The 16,401-nt window shown below is 44.2% G+C and overlaps 1 protein-coding gene across 2 annotated transcripts; it reads right to left on the bottom strand.

Moving 5' to 3' along the window:
- Nucleotides 1–46: 46 nt before the first annotated feature.
- SMU1 (SMU1 DNA replication regulator and spliceosomal factor) lies at nt 47–15,811 on the bottom strand. Of its 2 annotated transcripts, none has more exons than XM_028712338.2 (12): nt 15,663–15,811; nt 13,370–13,580; nt 12,297–12,449; nt 9,815–9,925; nt 9,023–9,151; nt 6,414–6,533; nt 5,044–5,160; nt 3,230–3,357; nt 3,024–3,150; nt 2,051–2,218; nt 1,498–1,650; nt 47–1,072 (listed from the first exon to the last, which is right to left on the bottom strand). In XM_028712338.2, exons 1-12 carry the CDS (start codon nt 15,686–15,688, stop codon nt 974–976), a joined length of 1,542 nt encoding a protein of 513 aa, XP_028568171.1. In that variant the 5' UTR covers nt 15,689–15,811; the 3' UTR covers nt 47–973. The 2 variants fall into 2 exon arrangements, with proteins under 2 accessions (XP_028568171.1, XP_028568172.1); XM_028712339.2 differs by lacking the exon at nt 15,663–15,811 and adding an exon at nt 15,455–15,472.
- Nucleotides 15,812–16,401: the final 590 nt, after the last annotated feature.

Raw genomic sequence — 16,401 nt, 5'->3', positions numbered from 1 at the left:
GAATCCCAAGTTCAAAAAGGAAAGCTAGACCCCTACTCAAGGCAGATGCTTTTGTAGTAATACTTTATTGTAGAATAGGCACACTTAAAAAATAAAGTACCACCAAACAAATGGCTCCAAATAAAAGCTACACAAGTCTAGAAATCAGAAAATGACCACTGAACAAGTTTGATCATCTGTCAAGGTGGCTTCAGATCAAGACCAGACACAAGATGAGGCTTATTTACTAGGACAAGAAGCAAGATTGACTAAAGCTCACACATATTTTGGGACATTGCAAAAAGAAATCTATAAAACTATATTTTCTAAGCTAATCCAGACAAAGCTATATTTTAATAGGAGAATAAAGTCAAATGCATTACCCAGAGCAGAAAAATCCACAAGAACGTTACTGGGTATTCATTTTGAGAAGTTCAGAAGATTTATCCACTACCCAGCCAAAGTTAAATGCTCTGAAGCCCCATGCCTGTTAATGGACCGTATTATCTTCTTAACATGCCCATTAAAACTGATGGAATTTTAAAAAACTTAGCTTTGGCAAGAAATGTGTCTGTTTTAAGTAGAATACACCTTATTTCCATGTTTTAGTAAAAGACAGGGATAGCTGGGACAGAACATGGATGAAATCAATTTCACGGAAACACCAAATGTTTGCTTTTCTTCACTTCGCCTTAGCCAGAACAATATTTACATTTAACATTTATTCAATTAAAACAAACAGGAAATACATCTTAAAGGATATTTTTTTTCTTTGCAGCAAAGTGCTACACCGGGGCAAGCAACTAGCAAATATTCTATTAACTGGATTTATTGCATTTATTTGCAATAAATAAATTTATTGGGACATCTTAATATGAAATTAATATTCAGCTGAGATAACTTTTGGACCTCCTAGGAACTGAAAACCACCCCGCAACGCACTGTGTCATTGCATTCAAGATCTCCATGCACTGGAGGGAATTAAAAAATCAGTTTATGGTTTCCACAGTTTCAGCAGCCCATCTTCACTATAGGTAGCAATCAAGTTCTGGTGGGGATGGTGAGCGATACCAATAACATCCTTTTCGTGAACCTGGGTGTAAAAGAAAGTTAATAAATCTTTCCTAGAATTTAACTCAAAATCTGCAAGCCTGCTAGAAGATTTAAAGTTGAGGTGTGAAAATGCTCAGTGGCATGTCATTTTTGAATTTTGCATTACTAAATGTTATGGCAGGGGGAGATGTTTTTGGAAGCAGTTACACAGCAGCTACAGCATATGGTTCTGGCCAAAGGTTTGGCCTTGGACTGAAAATACACTTATTTTAAATGTATTACTTCTCAGCCTTTTAGCTAAGATCAAGTGTAGGGGGACTAAACCTTTCTTTGAAACTAGTTCCCTGAGACAGAAGGTCTCACCTGCATGCGGTAAAATTACAACTTCCAAACTGGGATCAGGTCATACCCAGCACTTTGTGAGGTGTTTACAAAGACATACATGCTGCCGTCTCTGCTACTCACCGTCAATGTTCTCTCCAGCTTGCCAGTCACTGTGCTGAAACAGTACAGCACAAAGTCTTCACCCACACAGTAGATCCACTCGCCTCGTGGAGAAAGGGCACAGCAGACAAAGTCACCACCTTCCCTCTTACCAGAGCTGAAGCTTCTCACAATCTACAAAGTCAATATATATTGGTATTTAAATCAGCTGCGCATTTGCTGGGTGAGTGAATTGCTTGAAATATACCGAAGGATCCCATAGATCAAACAACACATAATTAGACCTAAGGGAAAACAGAAGCAGCATAACCCTCAGGGATCCATCCCATATTCTCTGCTTGAGCACTGCTGAGAATGCTAATGAGAACAGGGCTTGCAATTATTACTTTTGGAGTCCAGAATATCAGACTTATTGAGTCCAGAATCCTATTTAGTCGCAATGACTTACAAACGGCCCCACAAATCATTTAGAAAGGGAGAAGTGAAGGAATCTGGACTAAAGAAACAGAATCTTCCCAAATCCAAGAGGATGTGTTCCCAGTCATTTCAAACCTATTGTCCTCCGATAACATACCTGCCCCTGCATGTTCATAATGACAACTGTGTTTGATCTGTTGCAAACAACAAAGTGTTCCGGATTCTTAGGCAGCAAAACCACACTGTTGACGGTGATGTCTGTCCCCGCTGTGCTGCCGAGTGATTTGAAAGTGTTACAACACTCCGTAGTCTTCATATTCCAAACCTGGAAAACAGAAGAAAGGAGAACAGATCAGTACAGTCACGTAACATATATAAGCCCAGCTCCAGAGTTCTGTCACACCTTAGCAGCATGCCAAGAAATGGAATCCCAGTTCTGCAGAGTGATAGTAATGCTTCACGATATGGAGAGCACCACATCCCTTCAAAACATAGACATATAAATGTACTATATATTTTGGAAAGTTGCTTGTTTGCTATGCACGTGTACACTTCTTAAAATACAACCAAATTTGCATGGTGGCTCCTGTAATCAAGGAGCAGGTTTTCGTTTGTGTTTTGATACAGTTGGATGCCATTATGAATCATGGTGGCAGATTAAACTTTTCAGAATTGCACTGATTTTTTTGTTTTACTAGTTTAAAATAACGATGGTGGTCTACTTTTTTATTTTAAAAAGCCAGTCCATAACTGGTGGTTAAGGTCTGGTACTTAAGGTCCAGGCTGGTATTTAAAACAAGCAAAACAAACAAACAAACAAACAAACAAACAAACAAACAAACAAACAAACCACAACCTAATAAACAGCTGATTAATCAAATAAGTATATACAATGCTTCTAGAAAACAGCTTGGCTTCAACTATGGCATCCCTTCAGAGAAATGCTAGTTCATAATATTTTAAGAAGCTGCAACAGGCAGAGAAGACTTGTGATATAGAAAGTATTAAATGTATGTTTTACTTCCACAATCCAAGCTGGTGAGAATTTTCTTTACAAAAGTGAAATGAGCAAACACTTCAGCTAACCAAGCAAAATAAATAACGACCAAAGGCCAGTAGGCTGATCTTACCTTCACAGTGCCATCTGAAGATGCGCTGATAATGTAATGCCCATCCTGTGTAAATGTGGCTTCGTTAACAAATGACGAATGACCACGAAATTCTTTGAGAGTCTTGCCAGACTTCAAGCCATGAATCCTGCCGCAGAATAAAAGCTATATTAATGTCGCCCAACCAAGTAAGGCTGAATAGCAAAACTTAGCAAAATGAAAGGTACCTGATTGTCTGGTCAAAAGAGGCACTAAGAATCTGACTGCTGTCCTTTGAAAAACTCAGGCAAGTGACACCCTTGCTGTGTGCTCTTTCGAATCGCCTCAAACACTGCCCACTCTGAATCTTCCAAACCTGGGTAGAGGAGAGGGAAATAGAAAATCATGTGCAATTTATTTCTGTCCCTGGAAAGCCACCAACTTCAGGCTAGTTGGAATTTCTTGTTATTGACTCTTATAAAACATGAGAAGAGCCTGATGATTTTTCTTTTTCTTATAACAAGACTCGTAAAGGAATTCTGTTAATTTCATTGTATCATTGTTTCTGTCCCTAGTTTATATACACCCCACCTATTTTAATTGATCGTATGTTAGAACTTGCATGATTTGGATGTTTTAATTTGTTCTTACTGGGTCTGTAACTGCGTAATGAAACTGTGGTCTGCAAGAGAATCACAACCAGGCAGACAGACTACTGTGAACCCCAAATTCTTGCCCATAGAGGAAGCTGCCCTTGACATTTTTGCATGAGCTACTGTTATGGCCTTGCGTCCTTTCAAATCAGCGTCTGTGGAGTGAGAAGGTAAGTAATTCTGCTATGCCTCTCTGTCAGTTGTGACAGAATTGTTTGATGATTCCTGATGCAGAGAAGCAGCAGAATGACACCCTCCCCCAAGGGAGCTGTCTGTAATGTACCTTCATGAGACACAGCTCCCTAACCTACAAGCCTTCCAATCAAGAAAGAGATTGCAGAGACACTTTAAAGCCCTAAACGGCCTCGGTCCAGTATACCTGAAGGAGCGTCTCCACCCCCATCATTCTGCCCGGATGCTGAGGTCCAGCGCCGAGGGCCTTCTGGCGGTTCCCTCATTGCGAGAAGCAAAGCTACAGGGAACCAGGCAGAGGGCCTTCTCGGTGGTGGCACCCGCCCTGTGGAACGCCCTCCCATCAGATGTCAAAGCGATAAACAACTACCTGACATTCAGAAGACATCTTAAGGCAGCCCTGTTCAGGGAAGTTTTTAATGGGTGACATTTTAGTGTATTTTTGGTCTCTGTGGAAGCCGTTCAGAGTGGCTGGGGAAACCCAGCCAGATGGGCGGGGTACAAATAATAAATTATTATTATTATTATTATTATTATTATTATTATTATTATTATTATTATTAGACCAGGGGAAGGCAAAATTTTTTAGCTGTGGGCCGGTCCACTGTCCCTCAGACCTTGTGGCAGGCCAGAGAAGGAGCACCGGGGGGTGGAGCTGGAAGAAGAGGCATGGGGGGCAAGTAGTCCTCCTCCCCACCCCCAGACGCTGCGGTTACCTTCCCAGGAGCTGCCGCCACCACCGCTGCTTCCCGTGGGTAGGCAGAGTGAGCTCGTCTGCTCCGCTCTTTGGCCCACAGGAGCACCAGGGCGGCAGCAGTGGCGGGAAAGGGCTGGCTCCGGAGAGGGGCTGCTTAAATGGCGCTCAGCCAGCCCCCTTCCTCCTCTAGGCAGGGCAGGGAGAAGCCAGGAGGAGGGAGGGAGGTGGCACCGCCACAGTGTGTGTGGTGGGGGGATGGAATGGTGCAGCCCAAACAAACAGAAACCCCACGCTGATCCATGGACAGTCCGTGGGCCAGATCCTGAAGGCAATTGGGCCTGATCCAGCCCGCGGGCCTTAGTTTGCCGATCCCTGCGCTAGACCAATCTTACCCTTTCTGCGTATAACAGTGAATCTTGTTCTAATTCAGAAAGAAGTAGGCCTCAGCTCTCAGAGGTTTAGGAAACACGGCTTAAGATCTGGATCAGTTTTCTGTCCTCTCATTCCCCAAAGTGCATACCTTGATCTTCCCATCCTGTGCTCCAGTTGCCAGCATTTCTGTATCCCTACTGAAACACATGCACAGAACAGCATCATCCATCATCATAAAGTTATCCTGAGCTTGGTACTTCAGATCCTAGATGAAGTAATGAACAAAGGATCAGTCACTGAAGGAGAAACAAAAGCCACCGGAAACAGCAATGCATATAAGAGTCATACCAAAGGAGCTGACTTATTCATGTCTAAACAGTACTGTCTAATGGCGCTGGGGCCTAAATCACTGAGCCTTTTGGGCTTGCTGATCAGAAGGTCGGTGGTTCAAATCCCCGCAACGGGGTGAGCTCCTGTTGCTCTGTCCCAGCTTCTGCCAACCTAGCAGTTCGAAAGCACACCAGTGCAAGTAGATAAATAGGTACTGCTGCGGCGGGAAGGTAAACGGCTTCTGTTGGAATGTCCCGTTGTGTCATAAATGGATCAGTCATGCTGGCCACATGATCTGGAAAGCTGTCTGTGGACAAACGCTGGCTCCCTTAGCTGAAGTGAGATGACCACCACAACCCCCACAGATGCTTCTGACTGGACTTAACTGTCCAGGGGTCCTTTACCTTTACCTTACTAATGTGACTAGCAGTGGAGCTCAAAGTTAGAAGCCTTTCTTAGGTCTTCCACATGAGATTCTTTATAATAGAAGATGCTGAAGCCTGAATCTGGGGAGATTCAGGCTCCAGCATCTTCTTAATGCAATTAAATCAAGATTTAGTCTACCAAATCCAGCACTAGGTGTTATATGGTAAAAGCAGGATTCCCAAAAACACTTGGTTTGGAAGCCTACATAACATCTTTGTCACTTGAGACCTCTATTTTCAGAACCCACCCTATTTTTTGTGATTCCGTTTTTCGTGTAATTGTACGTTTTTAGTGTTGTATTTCAAATTGCTGCAGACCGCCCTGGGACCTTGAACAAGTTGCTCAGTCTTGAAAATGATGCTGACAAGTGTCAAATTGGTATTGTTTTAAAATTCAAATGCACTGTGCACTCAGAGTTCCCATTTATACTCCAGTTCCATTGGGGAAACTACACAAATCATAAACGTTGCTTATTTACCTGAATTTAGTACAGTAAGCCCACAACTTACGTGGGGCTTATGTTCTGGGGGTCGCTCCTAATGCCAAAATTGTAGATAGTCAAAGCCCACTGGGTTCAATGGTGGGTGGGAGTGCCAAAATTTCCCCCCAGAATGTTGCCCCTTTCATTCCCCCCTTCCTTGTTTTATTTTATTGTCTAAATCTGAATGCGCACAAGTTAAATGAGTGCAAGCTAAGGGCTTTACTGTCAAAACACAAACTATGTACTGAACAATCCACTTGAAAGGCCATGCAGTGTTTTACCTTCCTGATTTTGCCAGTGGTGAAGTTCCATACTTCAATGAACCCATCAACAGAGCCAGTGACCAGATACTGACCATCTGGGGAAAATCGAGCACACTCCACATGAGACTTCTGGCCAAACTGTTTTAAGGGAACAAAAAGAAGGATTTCACGCAAGGCCAATTTCACATAAATAACCCTCTGACACTGTAATAGGATACTACCCTTGACTAAATAATGACAAAACCTCACATTAAGTGCTCAAACTCTGTGGATATTTTAAAAATGCGCACCTCTTTCTGAATGAGGAAAAGTATCCACAATGATTGCAGCATACAGATTTTGTGCCAATTTAATATGAAATATTTATGAAAGCCTAATTGGTGTTAACTTCCAGAAACTGAACTAAAATAGGTTGAGTTACAGATAGGTAGCAGTGTTGGTCTGCCATAATCAAAACAAAAAAAATTCCTTCCAGTAGCACCTTAAAGACCAACTAAGTTAGTTCTTGGTATGAGCTTTCGTGTGCATGCACACTTCTTCAGATACACACCAGTGATACACACCTATCTGAAGAAGTGTGCATGCACACAAAAGCTCATACCAAGAACTAACTTAGTTGGTCTTTGGATTTGAGAGAGTTTGGATTTGATATCCCGCCTTTCACTCCCCTTCAGGAGTCTCAAAGCGGCTAACATTCTCCTTTCCCTTCCTCCCCCACAACAAACACTCTGTGAGGTGAGTGGGGCTGAGAGACTTCAAAGAAGTGTGACTGGCCCAAGGTCACCCAGCAGCTGCATGTGGAGGAGCGGAGACTCGAACCCGGTTCCCCAGATTACAAGACTACTGCTCTTAACCACTACACCACACTGGCTCTTTAAGGTGCTACTGGAAGGAATTTTTTTTGTTTTAAAATAGGTTGGATACAGATCTGTATTGCGCAGCGTAGAGCTCCTGCTGGAGAAATGGAGCAGAGAGGTGATTTTCACCAATTCCCTCTTTTCCCTGCAGTGCCCTGAAAAGCTGCTCTGAGAGTAGGAACAAGTAAGAGGTAGTGCTTGCGAGAGAATTTGGGGAGATCATCTGACCCCCTTTCTCTAGAAAGTAGCCTCTGCTAGATCTCTGTCCCTTCTGCAAAAGGAAGAGGGCTTGGTGCTAGCAGAGGGGCAAATCTGGATTGAACCCAATTACTATGTATATGCTTTGGTTCATGGCTTTCAACCTAGCAAAAAAAAAAGTTGCTTTCATCATAAAAATCCTATTTTATATTCTCCCTATACAGGTGGATGGAAGGAATCAATCACCACTGGATGCCATTTTGAGCAAGAAATATAACAAACCCCCTTAGCATTCTTGTGTACATGTCTGGTATGCAAGTGAGTCAATCAATCAATGCGTTCCTATGGAAACCGCCTTCAGACCAGGTCCGGGAACAGTCTGTCCCCCGACCTCTTCTGAAGGCTGGGGGGGGGGGAACAAGGGCTTTTCTTCCCACCCCCAGCCTTCAGAAGGCTGTTCTGAAGGCTGGCGGTGGGAAGAAAAGCCCTTCTCCCCACCTCCCGCCCCGCAAGCTCCGGGGACAGGAGGGCTTCACTGCCGACCGCCAGCATTTTAAGATCGCCCCGGGACAGCAGAGAAGTCTCCGCTGTCCCGGGAAGGCAGGCGGGGGGGAGCAAAGACTTTTGCCCCCCGCTGGCCTTCAGAAGAGGTCCAGGACCTCTTCTGAAGTCCGGCGGTGGGCGAAAGTCTTTGCTCCCGACCGCCAGCATTTTAAAAGAGGTCCCCGGAGATTTCCCTATGGGCTTTCTTCTTGCGAAGCAAGCCCATAGGGAAATTCGTCTGGCGAAGCACCTCGAAAAACGGAAAACTCTTTCTTCTTGCGAGTTTTCCGTCTTGCGAGGCATTCGTCTTGCGAGGTACCACTGTACATTAGGTTTTTTAAAAAGCGTTTAAAATGCATTATAACACTATATCAGCAGATGGCAATGTAGAGATCCCATTATACATGAGCTCACATTATGAGCTTTATAACGTGTTTTCCTGAAGCATTTTTTAAATGTGTCTAGATTCAGCCCCAGTTCAATATGACTCAAAAGCCAGATGAAAAGATACGTCTATTTTGCATTTCATGCAACAGGAATCTACAAGATATATATAAATTGGCATCAATGAGAGAAAGTCTGCTTTTCAGAGCTTACGGGCATGCAAGGAGGATTTCAAAACTAATCACTAAAATGTAGGGTTCCTGAAAGTCAAGAGCCGTCAGCAATCTTGAATGTAACTGCAGGAAGCTCCTGCAGCCAATCGGAAGCCACGGAAGCCCCGTCGGACGTTCGGCTTCCAAAAATAGTTCACAAACCAGAACAGCCACTTCCGGGTTTGCGGCATTCGGGAGCCAAAACGTTCAAGAACTAAGCTGTTCGAAAACCAAGGTACGACTGTACTGTATCCTTGACATGTTATTTAAATAAACTCCAGGTTTGTGCCCCGGGGAAGTCACTTCGGTGCTGCTAAGGCAGCCGTTTGACTTCACCCCTGGAGACGTACTCCATTGTCTCTCGAGACAGATGGACACCAACAATTCAAGAAGAATCTGGCCCACTCCTCGCAAGTGGTAATTGGGGACTCACCTTAATATGCCGACTCAGTTGTGTGGGGAACTTTTCCTCTTCAACATCTTTGACAGCTGCTTTGCCTCGGAACAAATCAATTGTCATCCCAGGAGGAAGGAGCCCCTGGTGCTGTTGCCATTTCAGTGCCTGAGAAATCAAGAGGATTAAAGCACAGATCTTGGTACCTTTTTAAATGATATTCCTTACATTGATATTCCTTACACTGGGAAGTTGCATCTCAAACATCAGCTGTGACCTTTCCTTAGTGGTAAAAACTTGACTATGATCATCCACCTACACTGCAGAAGGGTCTGTGAACACAGATTTGTTCTTAAGACTAATTTATTAAATCTATCCCAGGAAAAGAATCTTTTGAAATGTGAACTGGAAGACTGTGGTTTTACTAAAACAAATTGTATAATAATAATAATAATAATAATAATAATAATAATAATAATAGTGATTTATTATTTAAATCCTGCCTATCTAGCTGGGTTTCCCCAGCCACTCTGGGTGGCTTCCAACAAAATATTAAAATAGAATAACCTATTAAACATTAAAAGCTTCCCTAAACAGGGCTGCCTTCAGATGTCTTCTAAAAGTCAGATAGTTGTTTCTTTCCTTGACATATGAAGGGAGGGTGTTCCACAGGGCAGGTGCCACTACTGAGAAGGCCCTCTCAGTGTCTGGGCAGAACAATGGGGGTGGAGATGCTCCTTCAGGTATACTGGACCTTTCAGCAGTTCATGAATAAGGATCTCTATTTTCAGTTTTATACAATGTAAGTCTCGGGGGTGGGGGGGAGAATACCTGTCCCAGCAATGCCATAAGACGAGATGGAGGCACAACACTGACTTCACCGGCCAAGGCTTGGGCAATAGCAGCTCTCCGCTTCTCTTTGCTGCTCCCATCAGGGTATGCCTAGCACAGAACAACGTAATACCTCAGTTTAGTTTTCAGGACTTGAAGGAACTTGGTAGGAGCAACTGTTCTAAAAAAGGCAAGACCCTTCCCAGTTTGAATGAAGTAAAGCTACTTATCCAACAGGTATCAATCTGTTTTGTTTATTAAGGCAAAGCAGAGATTTGTACTGCTTCCATATCCCATAAACTTAGACCAGAAAAGCAAAGAGTGGAAGGTATCATTTGGAGCACAGCAAACACAAGGGAAGAAGGTCTCCATAAGTTCACAACATAATAATAATAATAATAATAATAATAATAATAATAATAATAATAATAATAATATATTATTTATACCCCACCCATCTCGCTGGGTTTCCCTAGCCACTCGGGGGGGCTTCCAGCAGAATATTAAAATACAATGATTCATCCAGTATTAAAAGCTTCCCTAAACAGGGCTGTCTTCAGATGTCTTCTAAAAGTCTGATTGCTTTGACATCTGATGGGAGGGTGTTCCACAGGGCAGGCCCGACTACTGAGAAGGCCCTCTGCCTGGTTCCCTGTAACTTCGCTTCTCGCAGTGAGGGAACTGCCAGAAGGCCCTCGGCGCTGGACCTCAGTGTCCGGGCAGAACGATGGAGGTGGAGACGCTCCTTCAGGTATACTGGACCAAGGCCGTTTAGGGCTTTAAAGATCAGCACCAACACTTTGAATTGTGCTCGGAAACATACTGGGAGCCAATGTAGGTCTTTCAAGACCGGTGTTATGTGGTCTCGGGGGCCACTCCCAGTCACCAGTCTAGCTGCTGCATTCTGGATTAGTTGTAGTTTCCAGTTCACCTTCAAAGGCAGCCCCACTTAGAGCGCATTTCAGTTGTCCAAGCGGGAGATAACCAGAGCATGCACCACTCTGGCGAGACAGTCCGCGGGCAGATAGGGTCTCAGTCAGCGTACCAGATGGAGCTGGTAAACAGCTGCCCTGGACACTGAATTAACCTGTGCCTCCATGGACAGCTGTGAGTCCAGAATGACTCCCAGGCTGGGCACCTGGTCCTTCAGAGGCACAGTTGCCCCATTCAGGACCAGGGAGTCCTCCACAACCGCCTGCCCCGTCTCTCAGAAACAGTTCTTCTGTCTTGTCAGGACATCCATCCTCCAACCGCCTCCAGACACTCACACAGGACCTTCACCGCCTTCACTGGTTCCGATTGAAAAGAGAGGTAGAGAACCCCCAAATGAGGCCTGATGGTACCAACCCAACACTCGCAGGCCACTCACTCAAAAAAGCAAATTGCTGGCAACATTAGGCATCATTTTTGATGGATCGCAAAATTGAAGGGGACCTTGGAGGCGAACTAGTCTAATGCCCTACTCAATGCAGGCAACCAAGAGCTACAGCATTCGCAGCAGATGTTTGTCCAGTCTCTGTCCAAAGACTTTCAGGGAGGGAGAGCCGGGAGATCCCATTATCCATCAAGGTAGCTTCCATTATAATGGGACGCGGGTGGCGCTGTGGGTAAAAGCCTCAGCGCCTAGGGCTTGCCGATTGAAAGGTCGGCGGTTTGAATCCCCGCGGCGGGGTGCGCTCCCATTGCTCGGTCCCAGTGCCTGCCAACCTAGCAGTTCGAAAGCACCCCCGGGTGCAAGTAGATAAATAGGGACCGCTTACTGGCGGGAAGGTAAACAGCGTTTCCGTGTGCGGCTCTGGCTCGCCAGAGCAGCTTGTCACGCTGGCCACGAGACCCGGAAGTGTCTCGGGACAGCGCTGGCCCCCGGCCTCTTGAGTGAGATGGGCGCACAACCCCAGAGTCTGGCAAGACTGGCCCGTACGGGCAGGGGTACCTTTACCTTTTAACTTCCATTATCAATTGAAAGGCTATATAACGCATACAGTGGTACCTTGGTTCTCAAACGCCTTGGTACTCAAACAACTTGGAACCCAAACACTGCATACCCGGAAGTAAGTGTTCCAGTTCACAAACTTTTTTTGGAAGCTGAACGTGCTCCATTTTGAGTGTTATGCTTCTGATCTGAGTGCCACACTTCTGTTTTGAGTGTTACGCTGAAGTCTGTTTTTGCTATTTTGCGGCTCTTCTTTTGTGACTGTGTGGAACCCAGTTCAGCTACTGACTGAGTGATTGATTGTGTGACTGCAGTATATTGTTTATTGCTTTCATTTTATGGATCAATGGTCTCGTTAGATAGTAAAATTCATGTTAAATTGCTGTTTTAGGGGTTGTTTTTAAAAGTCTGGAACGGATTAATCCATTTTGCATTACTTTCTATGGGAAAGCGTGCCTTGGTTTTGGAACGGACTTCCGGAACAGATTAAGTTTGAGAACCAAGGTACCACTGTATATAAAAACAGATTTTTGATTAGTATAGGCATACCTCACGAGGATCAAAATAGGACCTGGCCAAAAGGTTTTCAAGGTGGATGTAACGCTCTGGCTGAGTTTGCTTTAGCATGATCATTGGGTCAGTTTGTCTCAGGAGAGATCTGGCAGCACCCAATTCACGAAGCTCTATCAGTTCCAAAACTACCTGAAATATCAGAAGAAAAACAGCATCAGTAAGCAGCATTAATGTTTAACGTGGTACGCATATTCAGTATAAGAGCAAGCTGCACAAACAGAAGATAAGATTTCAGGCAGCTTAAGTATGCAGGTTTCAGAAATGGAGAAGAGGTTCAGATAACCAAAATCCGTATCTTGCTCAGTTGGCCTTTATTATGACAAGGATTAGTCAACTGATACCAGGAGAGTCACCCCTGAACCCCACCTGAATGCATCAAGCACCAGATTAATATGCTTCCAGCATCTATCTAGTCTCACTTTATGAGACTCCATTTATGATATGAGGCTAGTTTTTTGAATTACAGGTAAGACTACCAAAAAATGCCTTCCCTTCACCACAAACACCAACGACACTGATGTGGAAACAACAGAATTTGAAGTTATAATATTCTCAGCATCACGTAATGATGGGAAACAGTTCTAGATATACTCTCCATCTATGGTTTGGTTGGTATTTAGTAGGAGCAGGGTGATTACTTGTATGGTTGAGAAATAGTATCCTTATGAGCCACCATACCTCTAGGAGACAGGTGAATAATTATTTATTCTGACAGCCTTTTAAAATCTGAGAATTTAACAGCATTTTAATGCCACTGTTATTTTTCAATACATGTATTTTAAATGCTTAACTTTTTAATGAACTTGCAATGTATTTCCTTGCAAAATATATTAGTGTAAAAATAAAAATAAAACAGCAAACATCAGAAAAAAGTTGGTTCAACTGTTCTCAGACCTAATATTTTAGTCTTCGTTGGAACCCATTACATCTTCACAGAGATAAAACTATAAATGCAAAGGTACAGAGAAAGAGACAATCCATTTATTTTCTGGTGAATGATAAAGGTGCTATCAGACATGAACTAATACTACTGCAGAAAGCGTGCTTACCTGCTCATACAGATCAATAAGTGTTTTGTCTGGTAGTTTTAATGACTGAATTGCCTGCAGTACTGTGTCCCAATGGCCACTGTTAATATCAGCAACAAAACTCTCAATGCTGTCCACTGTGTTCAGTGACACTGTGGTCTCTTCCTGTAGAGTGGCCAAGGCACGATGCAGACTGTTCTCCTTCAGGTACTGCATAATCAGTCGGATAACACTGAGCGAAATAAACAGGAGGAGCAATTAATTTTGTATGTGTATGCAGTCCTCTAGGGCAGTGTTCCCCAACCTTGGGCCTCCAGCTGTTTTTGGACTACAATTCCCATCATCCTTGACCACTGGTCTTGCTAGCGAGGGATGATGGGGGTTGTAGTCCAAAAACAGCTGGAGGCCCAAGGTTGGGGAACACTGCTCTAGGGGCATATACAGAGCAATGAGGGGGGAAATACAGCAGCCAATGAATGAGCAATCCATTTCCCCAAACTTATCAGATCCTGGTTCAAAGCTAAGAGGTGTACTCAGGACTTAGAAGACACCACAATTATCATTGTGGGGGAAATTATGGAATGAGAATTGGAGATTTATGGCTTGCGATGCCATAAAGGAAAATTTTCTAAAGATGTTTTATAGATGGTACATAACACCTAGTAAAATATTCAAAATGTATAAAACAAAATCCAAAATGTGTTGGAGGTGTAATCAAGCAGAGGGAACACTCCTACGCATGTGGGGGACCTGTAATAAAATTAAGAGCTTCTGGGATATGGTATATGAAGAGCTGAAGAAAATATTTAAACAAACCTTTATTTTTTTAAAAACAGACACTTTCCTGCTGGGCATATTAGACTGGGCATATTAGACGTTGCAAGTGAAAATAAGAGAATATTCCTGTATGCAACATTGGCAGCAAGAATCTTAATTGCAAAAAAATTGAAAAAAGACGTAGTACCAACAAAAAGAGTGGCAAGATAAATTATTTGATTACCTTGAATTGACCAAAATGAAGGATACAATTAGCAGACAATCTAAACAAAAATTCCAAAAAGAATGGGGAAAATATAGAGATTATCTTAAAAAAAAAAAGCAGAGTCCTAAAATCAATACCTAGACTTGCTTTGAGTAATTTTTACAAAACAAAATATTGTGTAAAAGTATAAAATATAGAGAAAACTAGGAAAAAGGAAATGAGAAAAAAAGTTTACCAAATATGGAATTAGACCTGCGTTGAGGACAAAGAAAGTCAATTAGAAAAATTTGTATTTGTAAAAAGCTCAACAACTTTGGGCAATTTCCCTCCTCCATTTTTTTTGTTGCGGTCCCAAAAAAATGGGGTTGTCTTATACATGGGGGTGTGTTATACACAGGAAGAAATACGGTATACAGTGGATGCTTGGGTTGCGAATGTGATCTGTGCGGGATGCACATTCGCAACCTGCAGCGTTCGCAACCCGCTGTGCTTCTGCACATGTGCAAAGTGCGATTTAGCTGACTATTTCTGGGTTAGTGGAGTCTGTAACCTGAAGTGTACGTAACCTGAAGCATATGTAACCTGAAGCGTCTGTAACCCGAGGTACCACTGTGGCTTGTTTAGCTTACAGTGGTACCTCGGGTTACATACGCTTCAGGTTACAGACTCTGCTAACCCAGAAATAGTACCTCGGGTTAAGAACTTTGCTTCAGGATGAGAACAGTAACCGTGCAGCGGCGGCGAGGCAGCAGCAGCGGGAGGCCCCATTAGCTAAAGTGGTGCTTCAGGTTAAGAACAGTTTCAGGTTAAGAACGGACCTCCGGAACGAATTAAGTACTTAACCCGAGGTACCACTGTACGTAAATCCAGCACTGGGTTTAGACCACAGCACCACCCGCGTCCCTAAGAGACCCCGAGGGTCATCTAGGCCAGTGTTCCCCAACCTTGGGCCTCCAGCTGTTTTTGGACTACAATTCCCATCATCCTTGACCACTGGTCTTGCTAGCGAGGGATGATGGGAGTTGTAGTCCAAAAACAGCTGGAGGCCCAAGGTTGGGGAACACTGATCTAGGCCAACCCCCTGCAGGACTGCGTGTGTGGCCTCAGAGCAAATGCACCCGCACCGAGTAGCAGCAACTGCAACCAAGCTACGAGAAAGCTCCCTCGGCAACCCGGGAGGGGGGGGGTGTTTTAAGCTGGCCCCGACGGGCACGAGCCAGAAATGGGTCTGCCGGCAGAGGGCAAAGGCGCGCGCACGGGGCACGGAAGGGGCCTGGCGCCGAGGCACGAAAGCAACGCCGCCCGCTCCCCGAGCCCAGCCAGGGAACTCACTCCGACGACTCGATTTCGATCGACATGGTGAACTAACGGCCCGTCGCCACCCGGAGAACTCCAAACCCAGGCGCACAGCAACAAGCCGCCACTTCCGCCCAGCCACTTCCGCCGCGCACATCCGCTTCCGGGGTCATGCCCCCTCATGCGCTCTATCGCGACCCTCATAGACTTATGGTAGTAGACTGCCGAGGTTTATGGAATTCCGGGTTCCTTGACACTTCTTTTCCCCTCTGAGCCACACTTTCAGAATGAAAATTTGCCGATTCCCCCCCTCCCACATCGGTAAGAAATACATTGGAAAACGCAAGTAGGATTGTTCCCAGTACCACTCGATGCCCTTGCTCTCGTTTTGAAAAGATGCCAATCCCAATTCTGCAATTATTTAAAAAATGTTTCTGATACGATGCTACAGTGAAATGTTTTAGATATTTGTTTGATTGCCCTTGAATCTTCCCTGCTATCCGCTCCTGCCACACCAATTTGGGGCATCACACTACCTACCCCCCCCCCCCACCTCCAGAGTGGAAATAAGAAATACGCGTTGAATTTAATCAGTGGAAATTGCTTTCGAGCTTTTATGTATAGCAACCCCTCTTCTGACAATAAAGGGAAATTTCAGCATGGAACTGCTCGGTTATACTTTGGTTCAGATTAGAGGCAACGGTTTCCATCCTTTCTCATCACCGACGTTAACTTAAGCAGTACTTATGATATTATGTTGTCGCAAACTGCTGCT

This window comes from Podarcis muralis, chromosome 17, assembly GCF_964188315.1.
Source record: "Podarcis muralis chromosome 17, rPodMur119.hap1.1, whole genome shotgun sequence".
In the NCBI taxonomy this organism is placed as follows: domain Eukaryota; kingdom Metazoa; phylum Chordata; class Lepidosauria; order Squamata; family Lacertidae; genus Podarcis; species Podarcis muralis.
This window is presented reverse-complemented; position numbering and strand designations above follow the sequence as displayed.